The sequence below is a fragment of the Primulina eburnea genome, chromosome 4, assembly GCF_022965805.1.
Source record: "Primulina eburnea isolate SZY01 chromosome 4, ASM2296580v1, whole genome shotgun sequence".
Taxonomy (NCBI): Eukaryota; Viridiplantae; Streptophyta; class Magnoliopsida; order Lamiales; family Gesneriaceae; genus Primulina; species Primulina eburnea.
In genome coordinates this window covers 22,470,021-22,492,868 of record NC_133104.1, presented here as the reverse complement: position 1 = coordinate 22,492,868, position 22,848 = coordinate 22,470,021, and the positions used below count along the sequence as shown (strand labels likewise).

Here is a 22,848-nt window from a genome sequence, read left to right as displayed (position 1 = left end):
GTGATAATTAATTGATGGTGTATTGTGGGGACCCGGACGCTAATCATTTTCTTAATCATCTTTGGATTTAATTATCAATTAAGATAAAACAGGGTCTAAAAATTTTTCTTTTTAAACTACAAGTGCGGAAGGTAATGGCATCAATCTAATATACATCTCAGTATAAAAGTACAATAATGTACAATACTCACTCAAACTAATATAAGGTTTAACTACTAAATTTCAAGTATTAAACCAAGTCTACAATAAGTCCGGAATCACCACTCTAAACTCGTCTTCTCTCGTCATCTTCTTGACCCCGATCTTGTCCCACCTGTTTTCATGCACACATACAAAGAAGACAACAGCCGGATAACTCCGGTGAGAATAAATCCCAGTATAAACAATGTATACATGTAATTAACTGAATTAACATAAAAGCATGCATTATATCTTTGCACATGTATCTAAAATCAAACAACTTGTATCAATATTAATCTGTAAATAAAACGTGAATCGTACTCTATGAAACATAAATCAATACAGATCTGTAAATCAAATCTAGTCTCAATATCTAAGACTCGACTCATCTCTCATTCTAATTTAGGGATCCCAGTGAATAGGAATGTAACAAATCTCCCACCTATCTCTTACATTCGCGGTGGTTGAAATTGATACGTTCCTATTTACGGGCTTGGCCCTCGCTGTATCGAATATCTATGATAAGAGCGACACTACTCATAATCACATCGATACGACCAAACGTCCGATGTCTTGGAGTATCTACCAAGACTATGCCTAGTCTGACAATGTGCAATGGGTCAGTGACGTCTCTGTCATAGTCTGGCCCCTCTGTCAGTGACTCTTATTCAATAGCTCTCTGCTTTCTACTTCCTATCTCAGTAGAATAAACATAATCATTAAAACATAAAGGTATAAAAACAATACCATACAAGTATGTGGTTTAGGGAAACTCGAGTAGAATCTCACTCAAGTCGATCTCCCAATAAACATCAATTTATACCTTTTTCTTCGCGATCTGATGAAGACGAAGTCTCGTATTCCAATCTGTCCATATCCAAATCTGATAATGACAATCATATAAATACCATATCAGTATATAACTCAATTCGCGACCTGTTCTGATCAATACTCCAATCGGTATAAAATCTGATCAATGTCAACGATATAACAATGAATCTCAATCAATCTAAATCAACTGATGTTTCGATGGCATAACAATACAATCTGAATAACCCCGTCAATCTGAACATCACAGATATAATACCAGAATTCATACTCAATAACATAACATCACCCTTCTAATTCCAGCATGTCAATATCTATGCAATTCAACTCAAGAGATGCTGAATTTCATAACAAAGGCATACGGTATAATTTCTTCGATCTGATTTCACATATATACTGACCAGTATGTCTAGAATACGTAATAATAATCAACTCTCTATTCTTGAATCAAGAACAATACAAATCTTGTATTAACTCTCAGTCAATATCTTTCAAAAATCATAACAATTGTATAAACAGTCTATTCTTTAATCTGACTTCAATTATACAATGTATACGTTAGCCGAAACACCATATCTGATTCATATTCAATTCTAGCAACATTATATTTTCAAATCATCTCAAAACGTAATAAAACTTACGTCCTTGTATATCTCGAGTCGAGAGAAACACGATACTGCATTCGGATTCAAATTCTGATGGACGAATTCTTCGAAATCACGAATTCTATGCTTGAAGAGTTTCCTTCCTCATTTTCGCCCCTTTCTGATTTTCGTTGCTGAGAGAGAGTCGTTTAACACATATATTTATATATATATCTTGCATGACATGCAAAACGTGTCTTCATTCTTCATGTTGCACGTCGCACCGCGGGTGCGCTCCTCTCCAGACCGCGGGTGCGGTCTGCTCTCGGCAGCCCTTTTTAATTTATTCAATAGCTCTCTGCTTTCTACTTCCTATCTCAGTAGAATAAACATAATCATTAAAACATAAAGGTATAAAAACAATACCATACAAGTATGTGGTTTAGGGAAACTCGAGTAGAATCTCACTCAAGTCGATCTCCCAATAAACATCAATTTATACCTTTTTCTTCGCGATCTGATGAAGACGAAGTCTCGTATTCCAATCTGTCCATATCCAAATCTGATAATGACAATCATATAAATACCATATCAGTATATAACTCAATTCGCGACCTGTTCTGATCAATACTCCAATCGGTATAAAATCTGATCAATGTCAACGATATAACAATGAATCTCAATCAATCTAAATCAACTGATGTTTCGATGGCATAACAATACAATCTGAATAACCCCGTCAATCTGAACATCACAGATATAATACCAGAATTCATACTCAATAACATAACATCACCCTTCTAATTCCAGCATGTCAATATCTATGCAATTCAACTCAAGAGATGCTGAATTTCATAACAAAGGCATACGGTATAATTTCTTCGATCTGATTTCACATATATACTGACCAGTATGTCTAGAATACGTAATAATAATCAACTCTCTATTCTTGAATCAAGAACAATACAAATCTTGTATTAACTCTCAGTCAATATCTTTCAAAAATCATAACAATTGTATAAACAGTCTATTCTTTAATCTGACTTCAATTATACAATGTATACGTTAGCCGAAACACCATATCTGATTCATATTCAATTCTAGCAACATTATATTTTCAAATCATCTCAAAACGTAATAAAACTTACGTCCTTGTATATCTCGAGTCGAGAGAAACACGATACTGCATTCGGATTCAAATTCTGATGGACGAATTCTTCGAAATCACGAATTCTATGCTTGAAGAGTTTCCTTCCTCATTTTCGCCCCTTTCTGATTTTCGTTGCTGAGAGAGAGTCGTTTAACACATATATTTATATATATATCTTGCATGACATGCAAAACGTGTCTTCATTCTTCATGTTGCACGTCGCACCGCGGGTGCGCTCCTCTCCAGACCGCGGGTGCGGTCTGCTCTCGGCAGCCCTTTTTAATTTTCAGAATCATCGACCGCGGGTGCGGTCACATTCTTACCGCAGGTGCGGTCTGTCTACTATAGCCACACCGCGGGTGCGGTCTGTCTGGCACCGCGGGTGAGGTGTCTCCTCGGCAAGTCTTCATAAATTCATCAATATCGACCGCGGGGGCGGTCTGTCTGGCACCGCGGGTGCGGTGTCTCCTTTTCAAAATAATCCATTTTGCAACATCGTTTCTCCTCGTCTGTTCTTGCGTTCCTTATTCATAATATAATTCAATTCAAAAGTATCAACCTCAAATCTCGGGCCTTACATGTATGATATGTGATATTATGCATGAAGGATGATCAAAAGCACAAGCCCAATTTGAAACATCTACCATTTTAAAAGTGCGAAAATATTTTTTATTTTTTAATACTAAAGCTCTCATTTTGAAAATAACCATTTAATTAAATCGCATGCATGCACTCCTACTTAAAAACATCATTTAAAAATCATCACGAGTAATTACCAATAAAATATACCGGAGTAAAGACGAGTAAAATCCTAACATCAACTATGAAATGAAACAGCGTATAAACTCATCGTATCCTCTCCAAAACCAAAAATCATAATGTGCGGAAAAATCATAGGTCCCCGGGTCGTGTCGCCCACCAGGTCCTCTAACGCAGAGTCCACCACCTCCAGTTTTAACAGAATTTAGCTCACCTGCATCAAACACGCTTAGTGAGTCTAAAGACTCAACACACCTGCACCGTTAGTAGCAAATACATATACATAGCACACAGTAGTGAAAAATACCATACTAAACATACCTTTAATGAACTTTAAAAATGTAACATAAATGTGTCGTATAAAATCATGTCATCTCATATCATCATATACGTGTCAAAACAGCTCATCGTATCATCATAAACTTAAACATTTTCTTTAATTGAATTCAGTTCATTAGATATGACTTTCGTATCAGCTTTATCGCATCAGCTCTATTCGGTGGATCCATCTATAAAACCGTGGTACCCGGCGGCGGAGATATCTGCGACAGCATTACCCTCCCACTGAGCCCGGGCCTCAGCATGTACATCGTCAGTCACAACCTGTAACACTCGTGACTAAAATACGTAATTAATGCGTAAGCTTTAAAACGTAATTTGGAGAAAATGTGTACTTTTAAAAAAATTTGGGAAGCATCTCCCCGTAAATAGGGCATGCCACCTGTCTCAAACAACACATAATACACAAGCAAAAAAATTTCATATACATCAAATACCAGTAAACAAAGTATCTACACATTTTGCCAAAACCAAAGAGCAAAACAAGATTTTCAATGTTTTCCAAACTAGTCAAAAGCTTGACAATAACAAAATAACATCCATTCAAAGTCTCCAAAGTTTGGCATATTCCCTTCTCTCGCTTCGACAACTCCGGGATGATCATTCTTTCTTACCTGTGCCTGCCTCACATGAACATAACTGGAATGAGTATAAAACTCAGCAAATGGAATCAATACTAACAAGATACATATATATCATTTTATTTGTAAAACATAAAATGTAGCCTCCATTTCATTTTGTTGAAAACGTCAACCTCATCAGATCATAAACGTCGAAACATCATTTAATATCATCCGTCAAGAATCATAATACAACAATACATAAGGATGATATTCATTTTCATTGATTAACTGAAGAATTGATAGTTCTTATAAGATAGTTCATTCATTGCTAACCCTCTTCGTAAAAACGAATCTTATAGGAGGGACATGTACCTCTGCATAAAATGCATCTTATAAGAGAGCACATGTTTTCATCGTTAATTGGCCAATTACATTGCGGATTTAGAATTGCCAGAGGCAACACCGCTACTATCACTATCAATCCAATCATTCAGTCATATAAAACTTCATTCAAGCATTTTATCAAACAAATTAGAGGCATCTTGAAAAGTTTAACTCCTTTCAATCAAAATGCATATAATTGCACTACCATATATACATATTTACATATATATATCATGAATGGAATATGAAAGGAGTTAACATCATAAAATCATCAAAACCCATACATATAAGATCATGTGATGCATTGAAGAAATGATTCCACTTACTACACTTGGAGCAATTGGTTTCTTAAACCTTGACGATGATCCTAAAACAATAAACCCAACAACTAATCATCAACATCCAAATAATAACCTTTAATGATCATTTAATCCAACATATCAATCTCAACTACCAATCCCCAACTTCACCATCTACAAAAACTCAAGAACAAGAAGCAAAACAACTTACCTTAGCTCCTTTCACTAAAAAGGTGAAGTTCCAACTCCGGATTGAAGATTAATTATTGATATAAAGAGAAAATAAGAAGAAGATGAAGAACCCTAACTTGGAATCGATGGAGAAAAGAAAGGAGAAGAAGAAAAGTGAAGAAAAATGAAGTCTCAATCGATTTTAAGCCTAAAAATACCCAAAACACGTTTTTACACTTTGCCTGGCGCCCGGGCGGTCATAAATTACCGCCCTAGCGCGGAACTCTCTGCCAAACACCAAAAAAACAGAACCAGTGGCGCTCGGGCGGTAGTTTCTTACCGCTCGGGCGCCGCTCTGCGCACAGCCTGCTCAAAGATCGCCTCCGAAACGCCTCTTCCCGTCATAATTTGGAAAAATGGTAAACTAAAAAGTTGTAGCTCTATGTCCTATCTTGAATCCCTCCAAATTTCAGATCCTTTGGAGGTCGGAGTAAAAAGTTATACTCAATCTCCCAACATGTGTCATTGGAGGAACGACGATACACACGACACACTTCGGGGCGCTTTTGGCTAGTCTTCCACAATGATTTGGACAAAACGCAAAATAAGAAAGTTATAGCCTTATGTGTTATCTTTCTAATGAAAGTGGCCTCACATCATTTAGATCAATATACAAAACATTATGCTAAAAACCACAACTACTGCAACAGTTTCATACAGGTTTAGCACTTCTATTACTTATTTGGCTAAATATCAACTTTCTATTCTACCCATACATTCTCGGTTTCATTCTATATCATTCAATACCATTCATATCATATCTTGAAGTCATAAACCATCACCATTACATAGCATATCCCAAACGTTCATCATAATAAACCATAAAAGGAATAATGACCATACTTAATCATAATCATTACCTTACATCATATGCATACGAATGTCTGGGCGTTACAATTCTCCCCTCCTTAAGAAATTTCGTCCCCGAAATTGCCATTACTGTGCGAATAACTCAGGATATCGCTGCTTCATTTCCTCCTCTGGTTCCCACGTTGCTTCTTCAACCAACTGATTACGCCAAAGAATCTTGATAATGCCTATCTCCTTATTCCTTAGTACTTTAACCTTGCGATCTAAAATCTGGATTGGTACTTCTTGATAAGTCAAGTTTGGCATCAGATCCAACGCTTCATGTCTGAGAACATGGGAAGGGTTAGAGATATACTTCCTGAGCATTGAGACATGAAATACATTGTGGACTCTATCCAAGTCCGGCGGTAAGTCTAGACGATATGCTTTTTCTCCAATCCTGTCTAGAATTTCAAATGGGTCGATAAATCTTGGGCTCAGCTTTCCTTTCCTGCCAAATCTCATAATGCCTTTGAGAGGAGCAATTTTGACAAATACGTGATCTCCAACTTCAAACTCCAAAGGCCTTCTTCGGATATCGGCATAACTTTTCTATCTTGATTGGGCTGTCTTCATTCTGTCCTGGATTAAAGCAACCACATCAGCTGTCTGCTGGACCAATTCTGGTCCTAACATCTTTCTTTCACCGACTTCATCCCAGTTCAACTGTAATGCTCGGAAATTTAATCCTAGTAATCTGTAATTATTGAAATATAATTTGTTATGATTATGAAAGGATTAATCGGGACATGAAATACAAGTACGTGTGAAAAGTGTGTGTATTTGTGCGAAGGACTCACGCACATGCGTGGACCAATGCGCGCACCTGCGCGGACCATGCAGTAGGCTTCGCGCATATGCGCGGAGTGACACCTCGCATATGCGCGAAGGAGACAGTAGCCATCCCCGAAATGCAATTCACCTCGCGCACCTGCGCCGAGAGATGCGTGCATATGCGCGAGGCGATGTGGGCAGCACGTGCCGAGACATTAGTCTCGCGCATATGCGCGGAAACCAGGCGCGCATATGCGCGAGAGGCTGGGCGTGAATTCTCAAGCTGACACGTATTGATGTTTGCATGTAATATATATACATATATTGCTTCATTCTGAAAGGGAGAGAATCAAAATTGAGAGCTTCCGAGGGACGTAGCTTTTGTGATTTCAAAATTCCACCGTGCAGTATTCATCTGTCCAAATCGTAATCCGACTTCGGTACGGTAATCCTATCGACGTAGGCTACAACTTGACATAAGTTTTGCTACGTTTTGACATGTTTTGAAATTATGCTATTGTCAGAATTGAATAGGATTCAGATATGATGTTCTTGACATGTTAGACATCGTAAAATCAAAGTCAGATTAAGAAATAGACTGATTATGGAATTGTTATGATTTTCTGATTATAATCGGTTGATACCGGACAGATTTGAATTGTGGATTGATTATAGATTATATTGGATATGGGTTATAGATTGTAACTATTATCTGGTGAATTGGTATTGACGGGAATATTGAGATTGTACAGTTATGCCGTCAATTTTGAATTAAATCCAGATTGATCAGATTATTATGGAATTGACTGGTATATTGATATGAGATTATTGATATTGTCAGTACCAGACAGGCTTTGAGTTCAGGACTTCGACTGAGCCAGAAACCGACGAAAGAAAGGTATAAGTCAATGTGGTATTGGGAGATGGACTTGAGTCGGTTTGGACTTGGGTTTCCCTAAATCACATACTTTACTTTATTGCATTGATATTTGCATTGAATTGATGATATACTTGTTCTCTTGATTTTAGATGACAGGTAGTAGACGATTTATCTTGTGACAGAAGTGCCGGATAGTGGTGGTATCGCCACGGCACATTGCACGATGTCTCAAGATAGGTTATTAAAGATAGAACTGCAGTCCATGACGGATAGGTCAGGACACCGGATGTTTGGTTTATCGAGTAATAGGAAATGGGAATTCGTCTATTACGGAATTCGATATAGGAATACCAGGATATTGGTTATATCGAGTAATAGGAATACAGTTCCTTCTATTACGGAATTCGATATAGGAATACTACATCTGGAAACCGGGATCCCTAGACTAGGATTGAGTCTAGTCTGAATTATGATTGATGTCGACAGTTTGATTTGATATTGTTTATGTTTCAGATTTTGATACATATTCATGTTACCTGATTACATGTTTTATATTGTTTATATGATTGCATGTTTCATTGATTTATACTGGGGATTATATTCTCACCGGTATATCCGGCTGTTGTCTTGTCTTTATGTGTACTTGACAACAGGTGGGACAGGTCCAGGGTCGAGGAGATGAAGAGCTAGATCGTGATTAGAGTGGTGGCACCGGACTTGGACTAGATATAGGGTTAAACACTTGACTTTAGTTTTAAACCCTAGTTTGAATAAATGTTGAAATACAGGATTTATATTTTATATACTGATATGTATATATGTTGTATGTCACTACGTTCCGCAGTTTAAAAAAAAAAAAAAAATTTAGACCCTGTTTTATTATTGATTAATTAGTCCCAATGATGATTAAGAACTTGATTAGCGTCCGGGCCCCCACATCAACGGTGACCTACATTTTCTGCCGTACAATGCCTCGTATGGTGCCATGCCAATCGTCGCCTGGTAACTATTGTTATATGTAAATTCCGCAAGTGGCAATTTAGAATCCCAACTACCAGGAAAATCAATCGTGCAGGCTCGTAGCATATCTTCAAAAACCTGAATCACCCTCTCTGACTTCCCGTCACTCTGAGGATGATAAGCTGTGCTAAAAGCCAACCTGGTGCCCAAGGCTTTGTGCAAGCTCTTCCAGAATTCGGAAGTAAACCTCCGGTCACGGTCAGATACAATTGACACAGGGATACCATGAAGTCTCACAATCTCAGCTAAATAGACTTCAGCATACTGGTTCATTGTAAACGTCGTCATGACAGGAAGAAAATGAGCCGACTTCGTTAACCTGTCAACAATCACCCAAATGGAGTTGTAACCCTTTGGTGTTCTTGGAAGTCCCGTTACAAAGTCCATGGTGATGAGCTCCCACTTCCACTGAGGTATTGGGAGGGATTGCAAAGTTCCAGCAGGTCTTTGATGCTCAATCTTTACCTGCTGACATGTTAGACATTCGGATATGAATTTTGCGATATCACTTTTCATACCTGGCCACCAGTAGAGACGTCGGAGATCCTGATACATCTTGGTGCTACCTGTATGTATCGAGTATGGCGTGGTATGAGCCTCTGTCAAAACATCCCGTCGAATGTCATCACCACTGGGAACACATATCCGACCTCTAAACGTTAACAAATCATCAGTGTTCATCGCAAACTCTGTATTTCCTTTCTCATTAGCTTTAGATCGCAATTTCATGAACTGATTGTCATTAGGTTGCTCCCGTCGTATCCTATCTGTCAACGTAGGTCGAATAACCAAAGATGAAAGTCTAGTGATGGTCCCTTGCTCTACCATAGCGATCTCGCTCTTCTGAAGATCCAATAGCAACGACTTCTGAATCAATGAGCTCAAAGAAGAAACTGACTTGCGGCTCAAAGCATCTGCAACGATGTTTGCTTTACCTGGGTGGTAGCTAATGAACACATCATAATCTTTAACAAGTTCTAACCACCTCCTCTGTCGCATATTAAGTTCCTTCTGTGAGAATAGATATTTCAAGCTCTTGTGGTCTGTGAAAACTTCACACTTCTTGCCATACATATAATGCCTCCATATTTTCAATGCGAAGACCACAGCAGCCAATTCAAGATCGTGGGTGGGATAATTCTTCTCATAGTCTTTCAACTGACGAGAAGCATAAGCGATTACTTTCCCACGCTGCATCAGTACAGCTCCAAGTCCCATCTTTGACGCATCAGTGTATACAATAAAATCTTCAGTGCCACACGGAAGTGCTAGGATAGGGGCTGATGTCAACTTGTCTTTCAACACTTGAAATCCGTGCTGGCAATCGTTTGTCCACTCAAACGTCACCGCTTTCCTCGTCAGATTGGTTAATGGCAGGGCTATTTTTGAAAAATTTGCAATAAAACGTCGATAATAACCTGCCAAACCAAGAAAACTACGCACCTCGGAGACTGTCGTAGGAATAGGCCATTGTTTAATCGCTTCAATCTTCATGGGATCCACAGCAATGCCTTCTCTCGAAACGATATGGCCCAGAAATGATACTTGCTCTAACCAGAATTCACACTTTTTCAACTTTGCATATAACTGTTTTTCCCTTAATAACTGCAATACAGTTCTGAGATGCTCGACATGAAGTTCCCGAGTCTTGGAATAAATTAGGATATCGTCAATGAAAACGATAACAAAGCTATCCAGATATGACTTGAAGACCTGGTTCATTAGGTCCATGAAGACAGACGGAGCGTTCGTCAACCCAAATGACATGACTAAGAACTCATAATGGCCGTACCTGGTTCTGAATGCAGTTTTAGGGACGTCGGCTTCCCTAACTTTCAGCTGATAATAACCAGAACGCAAGTCGATCTTTGAAAACATTGTCGCTCCCTGTAGCTGATCAAAGAGATCATCAATCCTCGGCAGTGGATATTTATTCTTGATCGTGGCTTTGTTGATCTCTTTGTAATCAATGCACAACCGCAACGATCCATCTTTCTTTTGACAAATAAAACTGGAGCTCCCCACAGAAAAGAACTCGGACGAATAAAACCTTTGTCTAATAGATCCTGCAGCTGATTCTTCAACTCCTTCATTTCAGTCGGGGCCATTCGGTAAGGAGCTTTCGAAATCGGAGCAGTACCTGGAATCAGGTCAATAACAAACTCAACTTCACGGTCAGGTGGCAATCCAGGCACATCATTTGCAAATACGTCAGGAAAATCCCGAACTACCTCAATCTCATTCAACTTCGTTGTCATCTCAGTATTCACATCTATCACAGCAGCTAAAAACCCCTGGCACCCTTTTGATAACATTTTCTGAGCTTTGAGACAAGAAATATAAGGATTGCCAAACGAAATACCTAAACTCTCGAAAATCCCGCCATCATCACCTTCTGCAGGGAATCGCACCGTCTTAGCCATGCAATCAATAACGGCACGATATGATGAAAGCCAGTCCATTCCCAAAATAACATCAAACGCCACCATGGGAATAATAATAAGATCAGCAAAATAGATTTTCTCATTCACTTGTATTGTACAACCTTTAAGAATACTAGAAGGCCATATCTCGTCTCCCGATGGTAACAAAATACTATAATCGAGGGGTTCATAAAATGGAACAACATTCAAAGAGCGCAAGAAAATTTCTGACATAAAGGAATGCGTAGCACCAGTGTCAATCAATGTAATAGCGGCCTTGCCTGAAATTAAGATAGTACCTGATTTAACAGAAGAATCAGGATTTGCGCCTTCTTTGGTCATAGTGAAGATTCTGCCTTGAACCCTCTCCTTCCCTTTCTCACCCTTCACTGGACAATTTTTAACAACATGACCAACACCTCCACAACGAAAGCATCGATTACTTCCAACCAAACACTCACCTGTATGCATTTTTCCACATTTTTGACATACAGGTCGATCATATACAGGCGGTGGCATAGCTGCTTTGGGTCGATGCTCCTCTTTCTCTTTTCCTCTGAACTTTCCCTTACCCTTCCATCCAGATCCTTGGCCCTTAGCAGAAAAATCTTGGCGCTTCAACTGTCTTTCTCTTTCAATTTCCTTCTCGTCCTGCTCGGCCATCCTTGCTTTTTCAACAATCTCTTTATATGAAGCAGCTTTAGACATACGAACGTCTCTTTTAATTTTAGCCCGGACACCTCTCAGAAAATGCTCGCCCTTTTCAATGTCATTACTGGCCAGATATGGGGCAAATTGACACCCCTCTTCGAATTTGAGAATATACTCTTGCATTGACATATTTCGTTGCTTCAGTTCTAGAAATTCCTTCACTTTCTGACTTCGAACATCTCGAGAAAAATATTTGTCGTAGAATAAATCTTTAAACTCCTGCCACTTGAGTGCCGAGACATTAACTGATACCTAGGTGGCATCCCACCAAATCCTCGCTGTCTTGGTCAGTAGAAAAATGGCACAACTGACTCGATATTTATCGTCAAACTGCAGATAATCATAAATAGCCTCCACAGCTTTGACCCATTCTAAAGCAACCATGGGATCAGTGCTACTATCAAATTGTGGTGGCTTTATCTTACGAAATCTTTCGTATGCACCTTCACTATTGGGCTCGGGCCTCAGTTGCTCTCTCTCTCTCCCTCGCCCTGTGTTCTGCATCCGTAAGAGCTATTGAATTTGGTCACCATGTACCTTAGCCTGTTCTTTCAGTAACTTGCTAAATTCATCAACCACTCTAGATGATGAACTATCCTCCCCTTCTGGTGCTTTACGTTTAGGCGGCATGATCCTATAACACATACTAGTTTAAAACCATTTTCAAACAAAACATATCATACTTATTGAGGCTACACATCCATATTATATCAAATAATGCAGGTACATTCATACCGAATTGTCGACAGCAGAGGAAGTCATATGCCAAATCATTGGTCCGAAAATCTCGGCTCTGATACCACTTACTGTAACACTCGTGACTAAAATACGTAATTAATGCGGAAGCTTTAAAATGTAATTTGGAGAAAATGTGTACTTTTAAAAAAATTTGGGCAGCATCTCCCCGTAAATAGGACATGCCACCTGTCTCAAACAACACATAATACACAAGCAAAAGATTTTCATATACATCAAATACCAGTAAACAAAGTATCTACACATCTTGCCAAAACCAAAGAGCAAAACAAGATTTTCAATGTTTTCCAAACTAGTCAAAAGCTTGACAATAACAAAATAACATCCATTCAAAGTCTCCGAAGTTTGGCATATTCCCTTCTCTCGCTTCGACAACTCCGGGATGATCATTCTTTCTTACCTGTGCCTGCATCACATGAATATAACTGGAATGAGTATAAAACTCAGCAAATGGAATCAATACTAACAAGATACATATATATCATTTTATTTGTAAAACATAAAATGTAGCCTCCATTTCATTTTGTTGAAAACGTCAACCTCATCAGATCATAAACGTCGAAACATCATTTAATATCATCCGTCAAGAATCATAATACAACAATACATAAGGATGATATTCATTTTCATTGATTAACTGAAGAATTGATAGTTCTTATAAGATAGTTCATTCATTGCTAACCCTCTTCGTAAAAACGAATCTTATAGGAGGGACATGTACCTCTGCATAAAATGCATCTTATAAGAGAGCACATGTTTTCATCGTTAATTCGCCAATTACATTGCGGATTTAGAATTGCCAGAGGCAACACCGCTACTATCACTATCAATCCAATCATTCAATCATATAAAACTTCATTCAAGAATTTTATCAAACACATTACAGGCATCTTGAAAAGTTTAACTCCTTTCAATCAAAATGCGTATAATTGCACTACCATATATACATATTTACATATATATATCATGAATGGAATATGAAAGGAGTTAACATCATAAAATCATCAAAACCCATACATATAGGATCATGTGATGCATTGAAGAAATGATTCCACTTACTACACTTGGAGCAATTGGTTTCTTAAACCTTGACGATGATCCTACAACAATAAACCCAACAACTAATCATCAACATTTAAATAATAACCTTTAATGATCATTTAATCCAACATATCAATCACAACTACCAATCCCCAACTTCACCATCTACAAAAACTCAAGAACAAGAAGCAAAACAACTTACCTTAGCTCCTTTCACTAAAAAGGTGAAGTTCCAACTCCGGATTGAAGATTAATTACTTGATATAAAGAGAAAATAAGAAGAAGATGAAGAACCCTAGCTTGGAATCGATGGAGAAGAGAAAGGAGAAGAAGAAAAGTGAAGAAAAATGAAGTCTCAATCGATTTTAAGCCTAAAAATACCCAAAACATGTTTTTACACTTTGCCTGGCGCCCGGGCGGTCATAAATTACCGCCCTAGCGCGGAACTCTTTGCCAAACACCAAAAAAACAGAACCAGTGGCGCTCGGGCGGTAGTTTCTTACCGCTCGGGCGCCGCTCTGCGCACAGCCTGCTCAAAGATCTCCTCCGAAACGCCTCTTCCCATCATAATTTGGAAAAATGGTAAACTACAAAGTTGTAGCTCTATGTCCTATCCTGAATCCCTCCAAATTTCAGATCATTTGGAGGTCGGAGTAAAACGTTATGCTCTATCTCCCAACATGTGTCACTGGAGGAACGACGATACACACGACACACTTCGGGGCGCTTTTGGCTAGTCTTCCACAATGATTTGGACAAAACTCAAAATCAGGAAGTTATAGCCTTATGTGTTATCTTTCTAATGAAAGTAGCCTCACATCATTTGGATCAATATACAAAACATTATGCTAAAAACCACAACTACTGCCACCGTTTCATACAGTTTTAGCAATTCTATTACTTATTTGGCTAAATATCAACTTTCTATTCTACCCATACATTCTCGGTTTCATTCTAAATCATTCAATACCATTCATATCATATCTTGAAGTAATAAACCATCACCATTACATAGCATATCCCAAACGTTCATCATAATAAACCATAAAAGGAATAATGACCATACTTAATCATAATCATTACCTTACATCATATGCATACGAATGTCTCGGCGTTACACAACCAAATCACATCCTTCAAAAATATCATCATTTTTCATCACTTAACAAAAACATGCATATGCGTAACTTTTCCTTTAAACCAAACATACAACGTATTTATCATAATTGCGTTAAATCGTAAAAATGATACATAAGCATTTAAAATATTGTATATTTGTGCTCAGGGCGCTGTTAGGACAAAAATCTTACCCCTGGATACAAAATGACCATTTTGCCCCTGAAACCCGAAAATTACCGTTTCATCCCTGGACCTCTGAAATTGACCCGAAGCTTACCAAACTCCTTAAAACATCCCAAAACATAATTACATAAATTTCTTAGACGTAAACTCGAGCAAAAAATCAAACTTAACTGATTCATTTTTAAACTTGGACCGGGGTCTCGGTTTTAACCCGAATCGACTCGAAACTTAACCAAATTTCTCCCAAATTTTTACCATATCTTAAAAACACTATAATGCTCCTAAACATATTCACCAGGCCCAAAATCTCACTATTATAATTCTCGGCCTTCCCTTGTTTGGCACCCTCGTGCACTCCCTTTCCCAAAAGCTCACGCCACTAGCCTAACCCGACGCACCATCCATATACAAGCCTTCCATGGACCTTGACCAAACCCTAAGGAGCCTACTGAACCATCGAAACCAGCCCCATGCATGCTTATAACAGCTACGAGCCAAGATTCATAAACACATCCTACCGCGGCTCAACCTTCTTCACTTGACTCAAGCGATCTTTCCATCAACACCGACTGTTAGAGTAGATGCCCTGCAAGCCAACTGTTGGCTAGGGATTCTATTGACTCAGTTGTAATAAACAATCTTTATTTTAATATAATTCATTATTTCATGGTTTGTTATTTCTTTATCTGTATACCCATGTGAACAACATAGATAAAGACCTTGATTATACTTTAATACAAATGAATCGTAATTCGATGTTGAAACACGTTTGTAAACACTATATGATCTAAATTTGTTCCTAGTCGATTCAGCCGCCTAAAACATGGATAGAGGTTGCTTGAGCTCGAGACTAGCATCTGTGATGTTGTGTACTGCGTTTCTTTGTAAGGGCATAGAGATGTCCAAACATGCAGATGGGTTGTCATATGATGATTATACCGAACAACCCTCCCTCGGACTTTCCAAGTGGTTATCATTCATCGAGAGGATAAGTTTGTGGTTATGATTGTACACCATTAGTCCTTACGACCCGGGACAACATTGAGGCTCTATATGCTAGGGCTGTGCTTTGACTCGTTTACAGGCTCCAGGAGAGTCATCAGGTGGCGAGGGTGGGTACAATTGCGACACATATAGGAGCCAGTGCATTGTAGTCAGGGATTCACCGCTCATCTACAGGTGTGGATATCCTATGTGATCTGATGAAATAATAGTGCATGGAATATCTGGCCAGAGCATGAGATGTACGTTGAAGAAGGAGTTCTCTAAATAATACACTCGATGCCACTATTATAGTTATCGAATTAATATGCAACCCTTGATCAACCAATGGTTGCAGATTCGATCGGGATATATGAGATGAAGGGACCGTACTGTATATTAATCATAATCGACTGGTTCTTGCAGGCACTATCAGTGATACCTAGGGGATCATGAGGCGATGCTACTAGAAGCTCTTACCATGATCTGATGGGCGCAATCAGAAATGAGTTCTGACATTCTTGATCAAGGTGTTGATAAAAAGAATGGGGCTAACTAGGGTAAACCCGAACAAAGGATTATGTCCTGAATCACAAAGAGTTGTGAACCCACGGCTAGCTATATCCCTGAACCATTGAGGGTCACACAAGTACTGGATTGTTTGTTCCCGTTGAGAGAATAAATTCAAGAAGTTGAATTTATATTATATAGTAAATTCAAGGAGTTGAATTTATGATAATTAAATTTTGAGAGAATAAATTCAAGGAGTTGAATTTATAAAATTTGAGAATTTATTTTATTAAACTCAAATGTTGGGTTTATTAAATATTAAATTTTGGAGGTGATAAAAATTCAAGTAGTTGAATTTATAATTTAAATAATAAATTCAAATGTTGAATTTATAAAAGTATTTAATTTATTAAGCTCAAAAGTTGAGTTTATTAATTAATAAATTAAATATGGTGGGTATTATGTTTTATGGGCTTGTAGGAGTACAAGTCCAACATAATAAATTATTAAAGTTTTAATAGGCTTTGATTAAATTAATTAAACTAGTTCGACTAGCCCAATTAATTAAATCAAGTCCATTAATGTTAATTATGTAATCGGGTTATAATTTAATGATAAATAATGTTGATAGGTCAACCCTAGCCTCCACCATATCAAAAGCTACGTGAAACCACCTCCAAAGAAAACAAGAAATCGGCCAACCCCTTTTGAAAAGAAATATTGTTGTGCCATCTCGCAGCGGCTCAGCGTGCGGAACGTCCGCACGCTATGCGCCGCCCTGTGCGGCACACAACGCGGCGCAATGTGCGTAGCGTCCGCACGCTGCGCGAGGAGATCTCGGGCAGTCGCCCTCGCTGCCCGTGCGCTGCCTGGACGTTTCGGGCAGTGGCAGCTACTTGTGCGAACAGGGCGTCCGCACGCTGCGCGCGGCGCCACGCGCACCTTTGCGCGCCCTGTGCGTACAAGTAGCTACCACTGCCCGAAACGTCCGGGCAGCGGGCGGGCAGCGATGGCGACTGCCCGAGATCGTCTCGGGAAGCGTCCTGATTGGTGGGCTTGAATTGTTTGGGCCTATGGTGCAATTTTATGATTTTTCAAAATTTTGGATAAAATTGATATTTTTTAAATAGATTCGATTTTTCTTTTTGAAAATTAATTTTTGGAAAATTAATAATTTTCTTGTAAAATAAATAATTAGAATATGATTATAAGTATTTATGGTAAAAATGAGTTTTTATAAGAAATCTATTATTATTGATTTAATTGGAAATTAAATAAAGGCGTTTATTTAATTTATTAAATACTTTAATAATTGTGGTGGTTAGTGATATAATTATTAGATATATGATTTATCAATTAATTAATTGTTTAATTAAATTGATGTTAATATTTGATATTAAATGTATGAAGGATGATCGAGAGCCTTGACCAATGTGTTAGGTTTATGTTAGGATATTTTACTGTTTTATTCGTTTTTTATTAATATTTGATATTATTAAAGTGGGCTTCCCACCCCATAAGATGTATCCCTTATGTGCCATGGCTATTTAAATGTAAATATTAAAAATAGTCGGAGTTCAAGACTGGAAGATGGTGGGCCCGATGAACGAGATGAAGACTTGTAAAATATTGGAATCTCTTGTAATAGTTGCATTTGCATCCCTGTATTCACCTAGGTTTGGACCTGGATCCATGTATGGCTCACATGGATTTAATAGTGTTGACGATCGATCATCCTTATTTATTGTTGAATGTCATATTATGATATATGTGATAAATAGTAGTATGCATGTATGAATATTATTATATAATATAGTTGCATGAATCCGGCAAACATAAAAACTCGTGGCACGCGATTTTTAAATTAAATGATGAGACAGATTTAAAATTAAAATCCCTCATTTTGAATAAGATTCAAAATTTATATCAAACCGAAAAAGTAAAAATTAAAAGAGTTTAATTTTTCCTTGCCTTCCATCAACCGTGGTTGCATGTTGATCGCTACCCGCGGACAATGTATGGCTCATATTATCGGGGAGCCCTGTACGCCAGAAAGCTGTGACTTCCACTGGACATATGATGTGAATTGAGTGGAACTCCCATGACTTCGGCTCATATTATTGGGGGAACTCATGGCGACCGTCCACTACAATTCAATATTGATGGGTTGGTTTGACACGTGAAAAGAAACGACGTCATATTATTGGGTCCTTATTAAACGTGAGACAAAACATGCGGAGGTTGCATAGGGACGCAATTGGATTATACCTTTTAGAAATTATAATTGGCTGATATTATTTGGGGTTATAATTGGCTAATTGGACTCCACGTGCCTACTAAGGAAATACGATTTCCCTTTTTCATTAGAGGGTGGTGGAAATGTCAAAATAGTAGGAGGGTAATTTATAAAATGAAATCCATATTTTATATCTTAGAATTATTTTAGAATTATCAGTAACCATTATCTGTTTTTTCATTTTCAGTATATTTACGATGTCTACTCGTAACCCGCTTTCAATCATTCTCGATCAAAACAAATTAAATGGCCCTAACTATCATGACTGGTTTCGAAACTTAAAGATTGTTCTCAACTCCGAAAGGATTGCATATGTGCTTGATAAGAAGCCACCTAAGGAGGCGGATCCTGATATCAGTAGGACTGAATTAGCTAAGCTTGAGAAACATTGGGATCATGATCTCCAAGCTAAGAGCTACATGTTGGCTTCTATGTCGAATGAACTTCAGAGGAGGTTCGAGGAGGCGGTGAATGCTGCTGAAATTCAACTTCATCTGAAAGAATTGTATGATGTACAAACTCGTTCAGAAAGACATACGACTGTTAAAGAACTCATTACTACACGCTTGCGAGAGGGGACTTCGGTCCATGAGCATGGTGTTAGGATGATTGGGCTCATTGATAAGTTGGTGGGACTCCATTTGGTTATACATAGTGAGCTCTCGACTGATATTCTCTTGTTGTCTTTGCATGCCTCGATCGATGGATTTTTGGTTAACTTTAATATGAACAAGCTTGAGGCCACCCTTGAAGAGTTGATCAATATGCTTACTAATTATGAGGCCACAATTAAAAAGGAAAAGTCTGTTCTTCTAGTGGGTTCTTCGTATGGTACGAAAAAGGAGCCCCAAATAAAGGCAAGAAGCGTTCTGCCCCTCCAAAAAAGAACAAGCCCAACAAAAAGTCATTAAAGAAAGAAAATCCGGGGCCCACAAAGCCTGACAAGTCAGAACATGTCTGTTTCCACTGCAAAAAGCCTGGACATTGGAGGCGTAATTGCGAGAAGTATCTTGCCCAGAAGCGTTCTGGCCATGGTATGTTTTATATTGAAGTTAATGTTTCTATTAATTCATCTTCTTGGTTATTGGATACCGGATGTGGTTCTCATCTATGCAATGATTTGCAGGTGATAGGAAGAAGCAGGAGGCTTAGAGATGGTGAGACCTTTCTAAGACTAGGAAATAGAGCAAGAGTTGCTGCCATTGCCATTGGAGACGTTACTTTAATTTTGAAGAATAATTTTAAGTTGTTTTTTAGAGACGTTTTATTTGTTCCTGGATTGGTTAAAAAAATTATTTCTATTTCTTTGCTTGATAGGGATGGTTATTCTTGTGTTTTTGCTAAAGGTGTTTGCAATTTATACAAGAATGAATGTTTGATTGGAACTGGAGAATTAACAAACGATCTCTATAACTTAAAATTAAAAGATATTCCGTTAAACAATATCCAAGCGCATACAAAAACAACAACAAACAAAAGAAAAATAGAAGATCCAAATCCCGCACAAATATGGCACGCTAGACTAGGTCATATTTCCCAAGGAAGAATGCACAAGCTAGTGGGAGAAGGCATGTTTGACTTGCCAGACATAAATTCTCTACCAACTTTTGAGTCATGTCTAAAAGGAAAAATGACTAAAACTCCATTCAATAGAAACGTGGAACGTGCACATGGTCTACTGGATTTGATCCACACGGACGTTTGTGGCCCCTAAGTGTTAGCACAAAATTTGGGCATTCCTACTTCATTACCTTAACTGATGACCATTCGAGGTATGGGTATGTTTATTTGATGAAACACAAATCTGAAGTATTTGAAAAGTTCAAAGAATTCAGATCTGAAGTAGAAAATCAGCTAGAAAGAAGTATTAAGGCACTTCGATCTGATCAAGGTGGATAATACTTAAGTGCTGAATTTTTGGGTTATATAAAAGAGAATGAGATTCTCTCACAGTGGACTCCACCAGCAACACCACAATTGAATGATGTTTTTGAACGTCGAAATCGAACCTTGATGGACATGGTTCGATCTATGATGGGATTCACTGAATTGCCTATATCGTTTTGGTGCGCTTGAAACTGCGGCAATGTTGTTGAATAATGCACATACAAAAGCAGTGGATAAAACACCATATAAGATATGGATGGGAAACACTCCCAAATATCTTACATGAGAATATGAGGATGTCATGCTTACGTGAAGCAGACAGTGGGAGACAAATTGGATAGTAGATCCACTTTGTGCTACTTTGTAGGATATCCAAAGAATTCTGTTGGATATTATTTCTATCATCGCAATGAAGCAAGAGTGTTTGTTTCAAGAAATGCCACCTTTTTGGAAAGAAATTTCTATTAGATAGAAAAGGCAAGATGATAGAACTTGAAGAAATTCAAGATACTCCCTCAACTATAGAAGTTGAACCCATTTTCCAAGAACCAGTAGTTGAAGTACAAGCTTCTAGAAGGTCTGATAGGGTTATTAGACCACCTGCTAGATATACGCTTCTTCATGAACAAGGCCATGATGAGTCTTGTGTTGGATGTGATCCAATGAATTGTAAAAGAAGCAATATCTGATACTGATTCAACCAAATGGCTTGAAGCCATGCAGTCAGAAATGGACTCTATGTATTCAAACCAAGTCTGGACATTAGTGGATCCACCTGAGGGAATCATTCCCATAGGATGCAAATGGATCTACAAAAGAAAGCTTGCGGCGGATGGGAAGGTAGTGACCTTCAAAGCAAGACTGGTTGCAAAAGGTTCTACTCAAAGGCAAGGAATTGACTATGAGGAAACTTTTTCAATAGTTCCTATGTTTAAGTCCTTTAGAATACTACTAGCCATAGCAGCATGGTATGACTATGAGATATGGCAAATGGATGTAAAGACTACTTTCCTCAATTGGATACATCAAAGAAGAAATTTATATGTCTCAACCCGAGGGATACACATCAGTAGGAAGTGAGCATAAGGTATGCAAACTTCAGAGATCAATATATGGTCTCAAGCAGAGATCAATATATGGTCTCAACCAGGCAACAAGGAGTTGGAACCTCAGATTTGATAGCACTATCAAAGAGTTTGGTTTTGCTAAGAATCCCGAAGAACCGTGTGTGTAGAAGAAAGTTAGTGGGAGTGTAGTGACATTCCTAGTACTTTATGTTTATGATATCCTGCTCATTGGGAATGATGTAGGATTACTGCAATCAACTAAAGTATGGTTAGCCAGTAAATTCTCCATGAAATACATGGGTGAAGCATCCTACATATTGGGAATACAAATCTATAGAGATAGATCAAAGAGGATGCTCGGACTCACCCAAGCAACCTATATCGATACCATTATAAAACGATTCTCTATGGAAGAGTCCAAAAGAGGATACTTACCAATGTGTCATGGTATTACTCTATCTAAAGCTATGTGTCCCAAAATTGGTGAAGAGATAGAGATGATGACACGTATTCCATATGCGTCAGCTATTGGTAGTATTATGTATGGTATCGACTCGTCCTGATGTTGCTTACGCTTTGAGTGTTACAAGCAGATATCAAGCAAACCCTGGTCCAATGCATTGGAAGGCCGTGAAAGACATTCTTAAGTACTTGAGAAGTACTAAGAACTTGTTCATGGTCTATGGGGGTGGAGAATTAAAATTGGAAGGCTACACTGATTCTAGCTTCCAATGTGATGTAGATTATTCGAAATCGACCTCTGGTTTTGCATTCATGCTTAATGGTGCGGCTGTCTCTTGGAAAAGTTCCAAGCAAGACACCGTTGCGGATTCCACCACTGAAGCTGAGTATATTGCTGCATCTGCAAAAGCCAAAGAGGCAGTTTGGATGAGAAATTGTAGTGACCCGTTCCAGAATCACCTACTAATCAAAAACTAAGCATGCAATTAACCTAATTAATTATAATCAGAGATAACAGCGGAAATATGGCCAACAACAATAGTTATACAACCCAATCGAAATCGAAGTCTAGA

General features: G+C 38.2%; 2 protein-coding genes across 2 annotated transcripts; one reads left to right on the top strand and one right to left on the bottom strand.

The window, feature by feature from the left end:
• Nucleotides 1-3,993: 3,993 nt before the first annotated feature.
• Nucleotides 3,994-12,103, bottom strand: LOC140830123 (uncharacterized). Its single transcript, XM_073193405.1, has 7 exons — nt 10,891-12,103; nt 10,259-10,798; nt 9,450-9,775; nt 9,160-9,305; nt 6,258-6,452; nt 4,455-4,479; nt 3,994-4,104 (listed from the first exon to the last, which is right to left on the bottom strand). The coding sequence occupies exons 1-7, from the start codon at nt 12,101-12,103 to the stop codon at nt 3,994-3,996; spliced, it is 2,556 nt and encodes an 851-aa protein (XP_073049506.1).
• A 6,954-nt stretch (nt 12,104-19,057) lies between these two features.
• Nucleotides 19,058-20,012, top strand: LOC140830122 (uncharacterized). Its single transcript, XM_073193404.1, has 2 exons — nt 19,058-19,691; nt 19,987-20,012. Exons 1-2 carry the CDS (start codon nt 19,058-19,060, stop codon nt 20,010-20,012), a joined length of 660 nt encoding a protein of 219 aa, XP_073049505.1.
• The last annotated feature ends 2,836 nt before the right edge of the window (nt 20,013-22,848 follow it).

What these genes read in the sequence shown, in the direction of transcription:
- LOC140830123 (XM_073193405.1), bottom strand. Translation starts at nt 12,103, where the DNA reads ATGTCAATGCAAGAGTATATTCTCAAATTCGAAGAGGGGTGTCAATTT. An exon ending in GTGATGACATTCGACGGGAT is followed by an intron (nt 9,306 to 9,449) that starts GTTTTGACAGAG and finishes ACATGTCAGCAG; the next exon opens with GTAAAGATTGAGCATCAAAG. An exon ending in ATTTGGGTGATTGTTGACAG is followed by an intron (nt 6,453 to 9,159) that starts GTTAACGAAGTC and finishes CCATGTTCTCAG; the next exon opens with ACATGAAGCGTTGGATCTGA.
- LOC140830122 (XM_073193404.1), top strand. Translation starts at nt 19,058, where the DNA reads ATGTCTACTCGTAACCCGCTTTCAATCATTCTCGATCAAAACAAATTA. An exon ending in TCTAGTGGGTTCTTCGTATG is followed by an intron (nt 19,692 to 19,986) that starts GTACGAAAAAGG and finishes AATGATTTGCAG; the next exon opens with GTGATAGGAAGAAGCAGGAG.